This window comes from Xenia sp. Carnegie-2017, unplaced genomic scaffold (assembly GCF_021976095.1).
Source record: "Xenia sp. Carnegie-2017 unplaced genomic scaffold, XeniaSp_v1 HiC_scaffold_44, whole genome shotgun sequence".
Classification (NCBI taxonomy): domain Eukaryota; kingdom Metazoa; phylum Cnidaria; class Anthozoa; order Malacalcyonacea; family Xeniidae; genus Xenia; species Xenia sp. Carnegie-2017.
The window spans coordinates 258,332-273,697 of record NW_025813509.1 but is presented as its reverse complement, the minus strand read 5'-3'; the positions used below and the strand labels follow the sequence as shown (position 1 = coordinate 273,697).

General features: G+C 35.0%; 2 protein-coding genes across 3 annotated transcripts in view; both read right to left on the bottom strand.

Annotated features, from left to right (window-relative positions):
• The window catches only part of LOC124456230, a 156,674-nt gene that overhangs the window by 84,491 nt on the left and 56,817 nt on the right, over positions 1 to 15,366 (bottom strand). The window lies entirely within an intron of this gene.
• The window catches only part of LOC124456250 (brefeldin A-inhibited guanine nucleotide-exchange protein 1-like), a 21,105-nt gene extending 5,739 nt beyond the window's left edge, over positions 1 to 15,366 (bottom strand). Inside the window, exons 1-18 of one of the 2 annotated variants that reach the window (XM_047006738.1) lie at positions 15,239 to 15,366; positions 14,975 to 15,091; positions 13,220 to 13,293; positions 12,951 to 13,006; positions 12,207 to 12,258; positions 11,527 to 11,627; positions 11,352 to 11,442; positions 8,082 to 8,226; positions 7,444 to 7,470; positions 6,749 to 6,779; positions 6,294 to 6,357; positions 6,090 to 6,225; positions 5,623 to 5,843; positions 5,131 to 5,182; positions 4,725 to 4,883; positions 4,019 to 4,161; positions 1,954 to 2,081; positions 1,723 to 1,840 (exon numbers count right to left, since the gene is read on the bottom strand). In XM_047006738.1, coding sequence (XP_046862694.1) covers positions 1,723 to 1,840; positions 1,954 to 2,081; positions 4,019 to 4,161; positions 4,725 to 4,883; positions 5,131 to 5,182; positions 5,623 to 5,843; positions 6,090 to 6,213 — 945 coding nt within the window. In that variant the 5' untranslated portion in view covers positions 6,214 to 6,225; positions 6,294 to 6,357; positions 6,749 to 6,779; ... (7 more) ...; positions 14,975 to 15,091; positions 15,239 to 15,366. Of the gene's footprint in view, positions 1 to 1,722; positions 1,841 to 1,953; positions 2,092 to 2,411; positions 2,487 to 4,018; positions 4,162 to 4,724; positions 4,884 to 5,130; positions 5,183 to 5,622; positions 5,844 to 6,089; positions 6,226 to 6,293; positions 6,358 to 6,748; positions 6,780 to 7,443; positions 7,471 to 8,081; positions 8,227 to 11,351; positions 11,443 to 11,526; positions 11,628 to 12,206; positions 12,259 to 12,950; positions 13,007 to 13,219; positions 13,294 to 14,974; positions 15,092 to 15,238 lie in introns of those variants that run through there. The other variant, XM_047006739.1, reaches the window with a different exon arrangement.

Below are 15,366 nucleotides of genomic sequence, written 5' to 3'. Positions count from 1 at the left end.
AATTATTCATATTATCTGAGATACAAAAACTTTTAATTTTCAAAATAAGTAGGTGAACAAAAACTGTGTGACATTTTCACAGTAAATGTGTAATAGGAATTAATGCAAGCTTATAGCATACATTGATCTTGACCTTCTTAAATTGCTTATGGTGATTGTCCATTCCACATTTAGCCATATGATTCCTGATTGAATTCATTGGAATCTGCACTGAGCAATTTAAGCATTTCACTGTTGGTCCAATAGATATATCCTAGCAAAAACAATGTATGTATACATATAACATTTTCTGTATAATAATTTATTCTTTAAATTACTCAAAGCTATGAATACAGTACCTTATTTTCTGGAGCATCTCCTGCAGGAGCGTGATCATCCGTTTCCAAGGATGAGAAATCTAGATCAGCTTGAACTGGTCTAATATATGCAATTGCCAGCCCTGGGCCAGAACTACCACGAAGAACGTGGACAGAATATCCAATATTTGGTGGAGGGGTAATAAGATACAAATCTTTGGGTGATAAACCACTCCTTAATATCTCAAAACCACCGCCTGATACCAGTCCAGCCGGGGATAGATCTCTTCTAATTTTGCCTTCACTTTGGCTGCACTTGAATCTTTATGGAAAGAAATACGTCTACGTCCAAGACCAGCTTTTTGTAATTTAATTTTTTCCATTCCAGTAGGCACACAATCTTGCTCATGGTTTGTCAAACAAAAAAATCGTAAGTCCAAGTCTCTTGTGGTTTGTAACACCGACCTTGTTGTCCCCACGACTTAGATCGACCACGTTTTGCTGGTGGATAAGAAAACATCTTTCTATTGTTAGCTCGATTATACGTTGCAAACAACCGCCTAAACTCCTCCTCTCTTATCGAACAAGATGATCTTGATGTGGAAGCTTGGGATGACGAAGCCTGATGTTGTTCTGGCAATGTGCTGTCTAGTGTTGACGATTGGACACGTTGAGCAGCTCCATGATTGGCAAGATTACCATCTTGAGCAGTCGATAAAGATCTAAGACTTGCTGATCCAGAAGAGTCTGGATTCAGTAAATTTGCTGCTCGGCGAAGTAAAGCTGCTGCCTCTCGATTTTTCGCTCCATTATCATCCCCCATACCAAAAAAATCGTTTCTTTTGTACAAAATACTAAAGTTGCTTCGAAGGACAAAGATCGTTTTAGTTATTGCATAAAATATTGCAACAGCATAATTTATTGATATTAACAATTTTTGGCGGTAAATAATTATAAATAAATTATAATGTGATTGAGTAAAATTTGATGTTTTGCGAGCCACGAATAATGTTACGTCATCATAATGAAATGTTCAACAACAAAATGAGTTTTAACAGAAATTGTACAGGACAAAATCCGATTATGAAATTCCAGAATGGAATATGATCAAGACAAAATGCACATTGCAATGGACAAAATGCGCATTAGTAATTGAAAATATAGCTATTAATTTTGGGGGAGATCACCCTCCATACAAACCATCTACCATCAAGAGTTCAATCTCAAGAAAAAGCTCTATCTCAAACTATCTACAACCATTACTTTTATGGAGAAGGCATCTTTACATGCTATGGTACGGCGGTCGATGGGAATCAGTCTTTGAGTTTCGAAAAGCACATTCTCGTACTTTACAAGACGGGGGGAGTGGGAGGGCGACACGGCACATCATTTCCATCATTTAACCATATAAAAAATCACTACTCACTTTTTCATCGTTTAAACGAAGAATTCTGGTAAACATAAAAAATAGTAAACTCGTCCAGGCATCCCTGTGACCAACTGACTGTAATTCAATAAACTGCCTTAAAGCTTCATCGCAGATCCTAAAAAGAAAGAAAAAGAAAGAAATCAAATCAAGCCGTCGAGGAAAAGTTTAAATGATTTCTAAAAGTGGGGATGCACATGGTTTGTTGATCTTGCTAATCCCCAGGTGTACCTCAACACCTTTTCCTCGACGCCTTTCCCTGATTCCTTTCTTGCAACGTCATCGTACATGCGAAAGAGAATTCTCAACAGGCGGGCCAAATTGACGTCTCTTGTTTCAATAAATTGGGCTTCGACTGTCTTTTAAAACCTTCAAATGATCAAAGAAATTATTCAGAGAAGTGTATAATGAATGAAGCAAGGGACAAGTTTACTTGTATGTCCGCAATCTTTGTTTGGTAAATCTGGTAAAGAAACTTGGTCACGCTGCATGTGGGTGTCTAGGTATACGGACATGCACAGCTTTTGGAGTGAGTGCCCTAATAGGAAGGACAGCCACAAATTTGCCTTTTTGCTTGAACGTTTTGAATGTGATGTTTTTACTCGTGTATTAATTTTCAATTTAAATAGAAACTGTACAAAAATGTGTCGCTCGTGTCAAATGCTACAATATATTAATGAAGCGTTTACCTGCTTTCCAAAGCGCCGTCCTCAGCTCGTTGTTACAATTGAAGCTTTTAGCAAACTTATACGAGTTCTCCAGCACTTCGCAAAACAAAAAGAGTTGGTTAGTATGATGTGGAAACATTCCGTCGTGAAACACGGTTGTAGCTACATATGGTATTCAAATGGCTATTTTTTAAATAAATAGTCCGACTTCCATTGTGTATATAATAGTGTAATCAGCACGATAGCACTCCGGTGATCACATAGTTCAGTTCTATGATTTCTTTTGGTATTTTGCGAAGAAAAGTAAAATTCGTAAAATTTGCAATTTGGCTATTTTTACACCAATGCCGGCGATTTTGTGAATCACTTTGATCAACCAGGTGATATTGGATTTACTACACCATTGTAGGTGATTTAGAGAACTAGTTTGACCAAACAGGAGAAAGAGGATTTACTACACCATTGCAGGTGATTTAGAGAATCAGTTTGACCAATCAGGAGAAAGAGGATTTACTACACCATTATAGGTGATTTAGAGAATCAGTTTGACCAATCAGGTGAAAGAAGATTTGCTACACCATTGTAGGTGATTTGGAGAATCAGTTTGACCAATCAGGTGAAAGAGGATTTACTACACCATTGTAGGTGCTTTAGAGAATCAGTTTGACCAGTCAGGAGAAAGAGGATTTACTACACCATTATAGGTGATTTAGAGAATCAGTTTGACCAATCAGGTGAAAGAAGATTTACTACACCATTATAGGCGATTTAGAGAATCAGTTTGACCAATCTGGAGAAAGAGGATTTCCTACACCATTATAGGTGATTTAGAGAATCAGTTTGACCAATCTGGAGAAAGAGGATTTACTACACCATTATAGGTGATTTAGAGAATCAGTTTGACCAATCAAGTGAAAGAGGATTTACTACACCATTATAGGTGATTTAGAGAATCAGTTTGACCAATCTGGAGAAAGAGGATTTACTACACCATTATAGGTGATTTAGAGAATCAGTTTGACCAATCAAGTGAAAGAGGATTTACTACACCATTATAGGTGATTTAGAGAATCAGTTTGACCAATCAGGTGAAAGAGGATTTACTACACCATTGTAGGTGATTTAGAGAATCAGTTTGACCAATCAGGTGAAAGAGGATCTTACAAGCCTGCATACAACACATAAGGAACTTTAAGCAATTCAACCCAAGGAAATCGTTTATTCTATAAAGTCTCGTGAGGATAGTTATTGAAATTTTTAGGTGTCTAAAGAAGAAGGAGCCAGTTGTGAACTCGATAAATAGGGAGGTTCACATATTCATGTTTTGCTGTATTAACTAAATTAAAAATATTTCAATATGAGAAATGAGGTCGGTTCATTTTAGTGGTTGGAAACAAGTGAAAAGCCCTAAATATCTTGCTGGAATAATGGCAGTCGATATGCGCGGCACAATATGCTTGAGGACAAAAACATCAAAGATTCAGACATGAGTGACTTTTCTGTATATTACATATTCTGTGTTTCAGCTAAGAACTTTGTTAAGCAACCAAGGGGAACTCTGGTATAACAACATTACGACAAAGCAATTTATCTCAGTATTCCCTACAATGACCGTAATTACAACTGACCTGTATTTCAGCCATAGTATCTTCATCTTCTCGCTTGCTGGTGCTTGGGAAAAAGACGACATTCTCGATCATTTGGATAAGTTCCAATTGAACGACACACTTAATGATCAATGAATTGAACAGCATCCTCTCCGTCTGCACGACTAAAATAATGAGATGATTTTACGACGTTAAAGTACATACATGAAAAAATTAGAAAATGTCACTCGGGTGTTGGTTGAACATTTCCGTATTCACGCTCAGACGATTTTTTCATTTGTTGGTAAAATTGAACTTTTGAAAATGCCAAACAAAGGGCTAATTTATCTTATATGAGGTCTTTTAAAATCAAATAAAATAAGCAACGAATGCAAAAAAAATAAAACAGAAATGAGTTTCTTAAGCTAGTGCTAGTTTTTATGAAAAATAAGTGTTAACAGGAGAAATAGTAATAATTACTAATTAGTAACATTATTAGTTCTATTAGTAACAATTAACAACATTATTGTTTCAAACATTGCAAAAAATGTAAATTTTTAGAACATAAGTAGTTTCAGGAAATGTTACATGACGTTGCTGTTCACTTCAGATTGAGTTTTTCAAACGCATATATCAATTATACGTTTTGCTACGCCTTTCCAATAAACCAATGTAAATTAAACACGTAAATGGCAGCAGGCTGTGACAACAAATTATTAATCTCAATTGATTTCTAACACTTAGTTACCTGGTTCGTGTTCTTCGACAGGTTCAAATCGTAAACTAGGCGTACTATGTAGACTAATGCTGTCTTGTTCTTTGGTTTCTTCAACTGTTTCTTGAGGCATTTCCTCCTCCGTTTCATTCAAACCTTTTAACGATTGCTGACCATCTTGTTCGTCCTCGTCTGAAAAATAATACGGAAAATTTTCACTTGTTACTCAAAGAATGCAAGTTGTTGGTCCATACGAGTTAAAGATTCACACGAGCTATATTGCAATATGCGAACTTTTGTTTCATATGAGCTTTTGGTTCAAATGAGCTTTTTAATATGCGAGCTTTAGCTTAACATGAAATATTTTCCAATCTTATAATTATGGAGACAATTGAAGCAAAAATTTTCCTTCAAAAGAATTCACAAACTTTTTATTTACCTTCCGGATATTTGGGCACGATATCATCCTCCAGGTCGACAGGTGACATTACCTACAATATACGACAATTTTAAGGGTAATAAATACATAAAACAAACAGAATTGTTATGAAAGTTTGTCTATAATTTTAGAGTGTCGGGCTTTAAAACATCATAAAAAATACTAAGGGGCGGATTACACGATCCCGGTAGCCGGGTTCAGCCAAGCGTTAAATCATTTTGGCAAATGGAAACAAATCAATACTTATCATCAAATAAATCTTCTCAAGCAATTTCACAATATTCTGATTTAATAACTACGCAAAAAATTTAAAATTAAAACAACCAATTTGCCATAATTTAAGAATTACAACCGGAATGACGTGTGGAGCTTCGCAAACAGTTGTAATTTTAAACCTTGACGTTTTGCTCGTTTCAATCGCTTGAAATCATCGGGCTAGCTCGCTATTCGGGCCAACTCCCTCCATATAATCAGGCCCTAAGTGTAACTTACCTTGAGTGGTGATGACGCAGGAGGGACATCTGGTGTGGGTAGACTCATTACTTGTTGGTCAGCGGGTCTCCATTTCAATAGTTCGTGAGGTACGGTTGATTCAAATATCGTCTTTACACATTGACATGTCTTTTCCCAGACGTCTTCATAGAACGTGTTGCCATTGGATATGACGAAATTTTCCAAACAATTGGTACCAGACCTCGCTAACTGCTCGTTATCTAAAGACATGTATTGAATGAGCGAGCAAAGCAGGACATTGTGTTACAAAGCATTTACAGTCGAACCTGTAAGAAACTCTGATACTTCTTTTATAGTAATGTACCTCAAACCAAACCAATCAAAAACTCACATAGTTAAACCAATCACACACTCTCATACTTTAAACCAATCACAAACTCTGACACAACGAACCAATCACCAAGGCAAATGCCAAGCACAAACACGTTGCGTAATGTCAAGCTTACCTTGTTTGACACACCACTCTAGATGACCATACATATCATCAAGAAGAATTTCAGCAAGAATATCAAAATACTGAGTAAAAACATCGATGATAGCATATAGAGCGAGATTAAAAGTTGTTGTCATCCATTCTGATTTCTATAAACATCACAAATTTCAAAACATTCTCAGCTGATGTCTCATTTTATAACAAGGAAGTACAGCACCTTATACACGGACTTTATTCTATGAAAAGGAAACGACTTTCCCACAGTTTAACATTATTCCCTCCTGATTTAAAGGCAAAAGCATTCTTTACAGTTACGAGGAAATAATCCAGATAAATATTAGACAATTTCATTCATGAAAGTTAATGTTGAAATGACACGAAATAAATATCGTAATAAATATCAAAATATAAAAAGTCTAAATTAAAAGACTTTTACACTTTGTTCATATTATTGAAATATATTAATTTTAAAGAACATCTTTATTCAATCGTACAAACTTTAGATCTAAACAGAAAATGCGACAAGAAAAATTGTGTTTAGTTATATTATAGTTTACTTTATAATTTAACGTTGTATTAAAAATTTTAGTTTATTCATAAAAAATTTAGATTATTTCTGTGATAACTTGGTATCATATAGTGCCTAAAGTAAAAGATAATTAATGTACTTACTGGTTTGAATTCTTTGCTTTTCTGCCATTTTCTTGATATTTAAGCTGTAAAAAGAAAACATTTGAATCATTTTAGAAGCAACCCGAGTTTAAAAATAGTAAATTATTAACACAGAAAGACGCAGATCTTTCAAAGAAAAAAGAAAGATAGAAAACTTTTTGCCATAAACTAAATGATACACTGATATGTATAATATATGGATAGTATTCATTGTTAAAAATTTAACGTGAAGTTGAGCAGAGTGTATGCCCCACATTTCTTTAAATATATATTGACGATGCGATCATTTTCTGCTTTCATGCGCTTTATATGTTTCCTATCGCTTTTGCTGATCTTGAACATTTAAAAAACATGAAGTGATACTTCTAGTGAAAAAATCAGATCTTATTCTTGTTCATGCAAAGCTACTGAAAATGGGATGTATAAGCTTGTACAAGCCGAGAAAACATAACTTAAGGGGTTGAAATTCTCTATCGATCTTCCTGTCCAATTGATAAAAATTTTGCTTCAATCAGTGCTTTGTAAAAGAAATAAAAACGCGAAAACTGTGAGTTTCTACAACAAAAGTATAGTAAAGTGGGTCCTACAGCCCCCCACGAAGGTCATAAGCAATTGCGCACACTTCCGGCTTCAATTTTCCTATATTTTATACATGGTGCGCTATCCATATATTATAAATATCAAAGGATTTATACCTTACTTGTTGACGAAGCACTGATTGGCTAAAAAATTAAGAAAGACAGCCAATTGCAAACTATTTTATAACAGCCAATACGCAACGGTGAACATTTAACGAAATACGAAGGAGGGGAGAGAATGAGGAGACATGTGACTCAGTTATATGGAAAGGAAAAGATATCCTTGAGTTTCTGTATCCAGAATATATATTTATCTATAGTATAGCTCATGTACTTCATATGTTTTATAGATAAACTAAAACGTCCATTTCAATATAAGACAGTTTCATTGTTGCATACAGTACGTATAACATTTTAATAAGTTTAAAAATCCACTATTCAGTCTAACGTAATCATGGTTTCGTGCTATAAGCCATTGAACTAAAATACATCTGCAACGCTACCTGTAATAGAAAAGTCTAATAAATTCTTGAAGCTAAATTTTACACACAGACACGCGTGTGTAGTCAATCAATTTTCAGAATCTCGAAACATTACACACGCGTGTCTGGGTGTAATCTCGCGTGTCTGGGTGTAAGATTTGGATTCAACTGAAGCAAATCTTCAGGTAACGTTCCATGTATTTTAGTTCAATGCAACAAACACAACCCTGTGAAAACTATATATTTATACACAACTTAACTTTATATACTCACTCTATTTGTTGGTGCTACAAATGCATCTATGACCAACCATTTTTGCGTCAAGATTTCAACATCTATCTGTCAGAGGTTCAGGAATACGTAATTTGACTTCAATCTTTCCACCAATCACCTTGCGACCTTTCTCGGGATCCATAAGCTGCAATTGTAATTAAGTCCACTTACGACAGCAATCGTTCTTACGTACGTAAATTTTGAATCAAGATAACATGTATTTTAAGTGACATTACATGTGATGTGTTTATTAAATAATGGAGGTCTAACTGGAAAACTAGTTCTAGTCCTTTTTCTGCCTTTACAGATCATGTGGCAGACATTAAGAAGATGGTGAAGTCTGAAATGCTACATTGAGTAAACATGCCTATATTTGTACAAAGCTTATACTATACGCGTATAGTTCGGCATTTTAGCTTACCGAAATGTTGTCTTCAAATTTTAGCGGGTGGATGGCCGTCCAGTTATATATAGTTCAATGATTTAAAGGGGTAGTCTGACCTTAACACAACTTTCGCTCATATGAAAGTGTATATTGTTCTTACCTCTCTCACGAAATCCTAGGTTTCCAATTCAAATTTAACTCGAGAAATAATGCCTTAAATGTGTGTATTTTTGCCTCTTGTTCGATCGCCATTGTGTACATGCAAGCGAAGCCGCAGTCCAGCAGCGGTTTTTCGTCGTGACGTCACTGCGCGGTGATCGTTGTCAACATTAGACAAAATATACTAGCAAAAGTAGAAATTACGCATAAGCATATTCATCGTTGCATTTTATTTTCTAAGTTTTTAAATTATTTTGCGCAATGGATACGGATTACTCAAACGATTCCTCTAGTAATTATTCTGGAAGCAGTGTTTCAAACTACGAAGAAATGATTAACGATCAAAACATGATTCAACCATATGCTTATGAGCCGATTGAAACAGACTCGAGCGACGAGCCTATGGACGACTCCGACGAAGTTCAGCTGTTGTAACAATGAATGAAGACTCAGCACAATTTGAGGGAATAGATACTCCGGACTGTATTACAGATAATCCTGTTTTTCGAAATCTTTGTTTAAATTATTGGGTATTACGACTGGCATGGAGTGAGTACAAACAACACTATGGTTCAAGAGCTGAAGAAGGACCTGAAGACAAAAGACAAAGACATGTGGCTTACAGGCAACTGGTTCGATGGTGTTGGAATGTATTGGGCAACGAAATTAGAGTACCACTACCATCTTTTGCTGTTAGCTACATTCGAGCACATTTCCAACCACCAGGTCTAGAAGAGGACTTTGTCTTTGAGGGTTTTAAATTCGCTGATGAATAATAATGGAGTGTAAACTATTATAGCCATATTTATAAGTATCGTTAATGATGAATTACTAATAAATAAAAATATAAATTGGATTTAGTAAATGAACAATAAATACAAATTATAATGGCCAAGCCAAACCAATTCTTTATTTGTGCTATGCAAGGATTTTGGTGTACATAATTAAAAAGTGCCTTTGCTAATGAATTTGCATAGCAAAACAAAAAATTGTGCTACTTTACTATTAGAGATTCTCTTATTATTGTGCTTTTATAATACTTTCTTTGTTTGGCTTATCTATATATGCAATATTTTCTTGAAATGTTTGCTGATAAAGAAATCTTGTTATGTACATTTTTTACATTAAAACAGCAGACATCTTCCATCATACCTTGCACAAAAGAATATGACTTACTCGCCATAATTGGCTTGGCTACCCAATTTTCTCGCCCTTTTGGGAACACGATATTATATCACTTTTCCCCTTGCTGCTTTCCACATTGAACTTGTGCTTGTTTTCTGCCAGTGTTTACATTGTGGTCTATCACTGCCAACTTGGTTCTTGCAAGCATACCTTTATACAAAAAGCACTTTTAATAAAGTATTTTCCCTCCTTCCACTTGTGCTTATCATGTTCCCAAAAGGGCGAAAAAATTGGGTAGCCAAGCCAATTATGGTGAGTAAGTCATATTCTTTTGTGCAAGGTATGATGGAAGATGTCTGCTGTTTTAATGTAAAAAATGTACATAACAAGATTTCTTTATCAGCAAACATTTCAAGAAAATATTGCATATATAGATAAGCCAAACAAAGAAAGTATTATAAAAGCACAATAATAAGAGAATCTCTAATAGTAAAGTAGCACAATTTTTTGTTTTGCTATGCAAATTCATTAGCAAAGGCACTTTTTAATTATGTACACCAAAATCCTTGCATAGCACAAATAAAGAATTGGTTTGGCTTGGCCATTATAATTTGTATTTATTGTTCATTTACTAAATCCAATTTATATTTTTATTTATTAGTAATTCATCATTAACGATACTTATAAATATAGCTATAATAGTTTACACTCCATTATTATTCATCAGCGAATTTAAAACCCTCAAAGACAAAGTCCTCTTCTAGACCTGGTGGTTGGAAATGTGCTCGAATGTAGCTAACAGCAAAAGATGGTAGTGGTACTCTAATTTCGTTGCCCAATACATTCCAACACCATCGAACCAGTTGCCTGTAAGCCACATGTCTTTGTCTTTTGTCTTCAGGTCCTTCTTCAGCTCTTGAACCATAGTGTTGTTTGTACTCACTCCATGCCAGTCGTAATACCCAATAATTTAAACAAAGATTTCGAAAAACAGGATTATCTGTAATACAGTCCGGAGTATCTATTCCCTCAAATTGTGCTGAGTCTTCATTCATTGTTACAACAGCTGAACTTCGTCGGAGTCGTCCATAGGCTCGTCGCTCGAGTCTGTTTCAATCGGCTCATAAGCATATGGTTGAATCATGTTTTGATCGTTAATCATTTCTTCGTAGTTTGAAACACTGCTTCCAGAATAATTACTAGAGGAATCGTTTGAGTAATCCGTATCCATTGCGCAAAATAATTTAAAAACTTAGAAAATAAATTGCTACGATGAATATGCTTATGCGTAATTTCTACTTTTGCTAGTATATTTTGTCTAATGTTGACAACGATCACCGCGCAGTGACGTCACGACGAAAAACCGCTGCTGGACTGCGGCTTCGCTTGCATGTACACAATGGCGATCGAAAAATACACACATTTAAGGCATTATTTCTCGAGTTAAATTTGAATTGGAAACCTAGGATTTCGCGAGAGAGGTAAGAACAATATATACTTTCATATGAGCGAAAGTTGTGTTAAGGTCAGACTACCCCTTTAAACACAGTTTCTGCAATTATTAATTCATAAAGTTCAAAAAAATACCACACATTACTTACATTAAGACATTCGTGAATTTCACATCTATTATCAAACGGTGATAACTTAAGAGAAGCTTGAGCCAGCGTCTTGTCACCTTTCAGAAATCCTCTAAATGGTTTGAACATTTACTGACGATAAAAAATATTTCACATAATGTAAAACAATGAAACATCCATCTCACGTACGACAAACCTGTTGTATTTTATTTCAAATTTCACACTTTGTCGTCGAAATATTCTCACCAACGATCTGTTTTTTTCCGTCGATAGATATCTTAAACTTTTGATCAAATTCTATACGAAAAAACAGCGTAATTGATCATCGATGTAGAATAATGAATTTAATGAGGAGGGAAGGTTCTAGCATATCAAAAAAGCTTACAACCACAACATTGGATATTATTGACGTCTCGAGAACTGAAGTATAACGACCATTCTGTCCCTTGTAAAAATACTCCTCTCCAGTCCCCATGGCCACTCCAATAACCACAAAATAGGTTATTAATGACGTCACGAGTACTTAAGTAACACGACCATTATGTCCATAGCATTGAACTAAAATACATAGAACGCTTCATGTAATAAAAAACCCTGATAATTTTTTGAAGCCGTGATTTTACCCCAGACACGCGTGTGTAGTCAATCAATTATTACTCCGCGATAGAATCTCAAAACACTAAACACGCGTGTCTGGGGTAAAATCTCGCGTGTCTGGCATAAGATATGGCTTCAATTATTTGCTTGAGGTAGCGTTCCACGTATTTTAGTGGTCCATAGTAAAGCAACTCCTCCCCAGTCCCCACTCACCCCTCACTACAAGATCATGCAGGGATCCAATTCTGTATGATATCATTCATTTCGAATAAAACTTACCAGGATTAATGTTGTGTTTGATGGTTTCCGTGAAGCCAGTTTGAGGTTGATCCTAAAGTTGAGTGATTTTAAAATTTAGTGTAGACAAATAACATTGATTTAAGAAAAAGTGAGAAAGTGTTTGTTACATGAGCAAAATCTGTCGTTTGCAAAACATAGAATTTGTTCAACGGTAATGAGAACAACTGCTTGAACAATGATTTTATTGTCTAACAAAATTGTTAACAATGCTTCCATTGTTTGTCACAATTGCACGCTCTTGCGTTGAGTCTAATCATGCAAAGATGTCAATTCACAGTCATGTTGGTGAATCATTGTAGTGTAAATGGGATTGTTTTTATAAAATAAACACAATAAAACGCGTGCGCTGATTGGTCTAGAGCCGTGTTTGCATTAGCCTGTGCAAAACACATCTGAGCTCAACCAATCAAATCAATCAAAACAATTAATCAGTCAAAGAGAATTGGCAAATCGATCATGAATACATTTTAGAGGAAAAATTAAAATGTTTGTCTTTTTTCGCATTATTGTTATTTTATAAAAGAAATAAAAGATGTTTTTCGTGTTTGCACAGGCTTATGCAAATCTCGGAGACGTTTGTGAGAATTCTCGAGCTTGTGCAACCCTCGACCTTTGGTCTCCGGCTTGCACTGATCTGCTCTCAAAGGTCTACTTGGTTTGCATAAGCCTGTGCAAACACAGTAAACATCTTTTATTTCTTAAATGAAACATAAACCAACTTACGTTTGGAAAGGGAAATTCATAGGACACATACACTTTCATATCGTCTTTGTTGTAACCTTGAAGTATATTGAAATTTTTTAAAGATTGATTTTTAACGTTTATAGATGTATGTATCAGATCAAACATCCATTGTTTGACCTGACACTTATTATTCCTCTAGACACCTTATTAATCCTATAGACACCTTATTAATCCACTATATTTTATCTAAATCCTAAGGACAAAGGTTTTAAACCAATTCAACAATAATGAAGAAAAGACATATTTACCTGAAGGAAGTGGAATATTGATGCATTTGACGATTCTTAATACACAATCCTGGTCACCCAAATCTGTATTCGATCTGTCAGGTTGAAAACAAAATAAACATAAAATAATTATGTTAGTGTTCGTTGCTAAACTGTCAGGTTGAAAATAAAATAAACATAAAATAATTATGTTAGTGTTTGTTGGCTAAACTGTCAGGTTGAGAATAAAATAAACATAAAATAATTATGTTAGTGTTTGTTAGTTAAAGGTGTTCGTGAAATTACTGCACTAAAAGCAACAAATAAAACTAACTTTACATACAGTAGCGTAGTCAGTCTTCGAATTTAGTCACTCTAACCAAATGTTAGAACATTATTATTTGTAAACTTAATGTTGAGGTGTTGATGGTTTAAGTAGGTAAGAATGAGTTGCACAGGGTTTAGATAGGTGAGAAAGGGTTACAAAAAGTAACATGACTTGACTCGTGGGTGTCGAATGGCGAGTGACACGCGATGCAGCTGCGAGTTACTCTCGAATGTGAGAAGTTTGCTAGTGAATCTAAATAACTCGCAAAAATTCCTTTCTGCACTATTTGAAATTGACAAACATAAACTTAAGTGTAGTGACAAGTAAAATTCGTTCAACACTTTGAAGGCAACGGTTTTATATCTTTTTATGAAACATGGGAGCAAAACGACTATTCATTTGAAGCAATATCTCGGGACCTAATGACGTTAAAATCTTTTGAATTTTTTTACAAAAGCATTTTAATAACTTCACATTTTCCATGGCACAAACGTTATTCGTAAAGCGGTAGAGACCATAGAGAAATGTAAAGTAAATGGCACGCAATCAATGAGTAAATCGAAATAGCGCTCAAACATTTTCTTCTAACAGTCTTAGATTATGGACATATATAATCTTAGGAAAGAATGCATTCAAAAAACGAATATTCTTTAAAGTCAAATATTTAAGAAATGTAGCTATGCGATGAGTGTACGTATAATCTTTTGAATTCGATTCTGAAAGAACTTCGTTGACCTGGAGTTTTGGATGTAGTCGCTATTGATATAAAGGCCATAGACATTTAATAGCAAGAACGATATAAGACCACGTGTATAGTAAATGGCTAGAACTTTTGCGATTCACTTGCCAGTAGAAATGTTTCAAATATGAGATTGGTTTCTGAAACAATTTCATTGACTTCACGTCAACAAAAATGAATGAGATGGTGTGATTTTACTTGTCACTACACTTAAGATTATGTTTGTCAATTTCAAATATTGGAGAAAGAAATTTTTGCGTTATTTCGATTCACTTGCAAACAGCGAGTCACTTATTCACTCGCAAACTTCTCACACTCGAGAGTGACTCGCAATTGACTCGCCATTCGATACTCGCAGGTCAAGTCATGTTACTCGAGGTCGGTACTGTAGGGTTTAAATACATAGGTAAGAAAGGATTGCACAGGGTTTGGATGGGTAAGAAAGCGTTGCACACAATCACCATGAATCTTCTCCTTCTTCCTCACCCTAACAAATCCCTTACCTTAAGTATTATCAAAACCCTATTTATCCTAACCTCACCCCACAGTGTCCAACACGGAAAGAAATTACGCCAAATTATGAAATCTCAATTGACATTAAGAGCAGAATGTAAAACGCTATTTCTAGTTCAAAATTTACTCAAAATCCACTCAAAATAAAATAAAAGAGAAAATACATTCACTCAATGGTTTTTAAAGATTAAAATAAACACAGTAAGATAATAATCACCTGACGTTATGAAATGTTCTGTTTTCATAATGATAACGTGGAGGAGGATTACCATGTTTGAAAGAACTTTGTAAAGAATCGTAATGATGTCGAGAATTTATCGCCAATTTCTCAAACCTTAAATAAAAGTAGAAATAAGTACAAAATATCTCAAATGTTTGGAAAGGTTCTACTTTGTTGTGATTGTAAGCTCCCCCTCATTCTGTAAAATCCCCCCCCCCTGCAAAAAAAAAACCGACAGACAGAAACAAATCAAGATTTCACCTCTATATAAATGTGCCAGAAGGACTGGGTCCAGTTATGTCACGATTATGTACACGCCCCAGGGTGGCAGCAATAACCTGAAAAAAATGAGCAACTAAAAACATTACTTTGGACTAATCCATGATGAC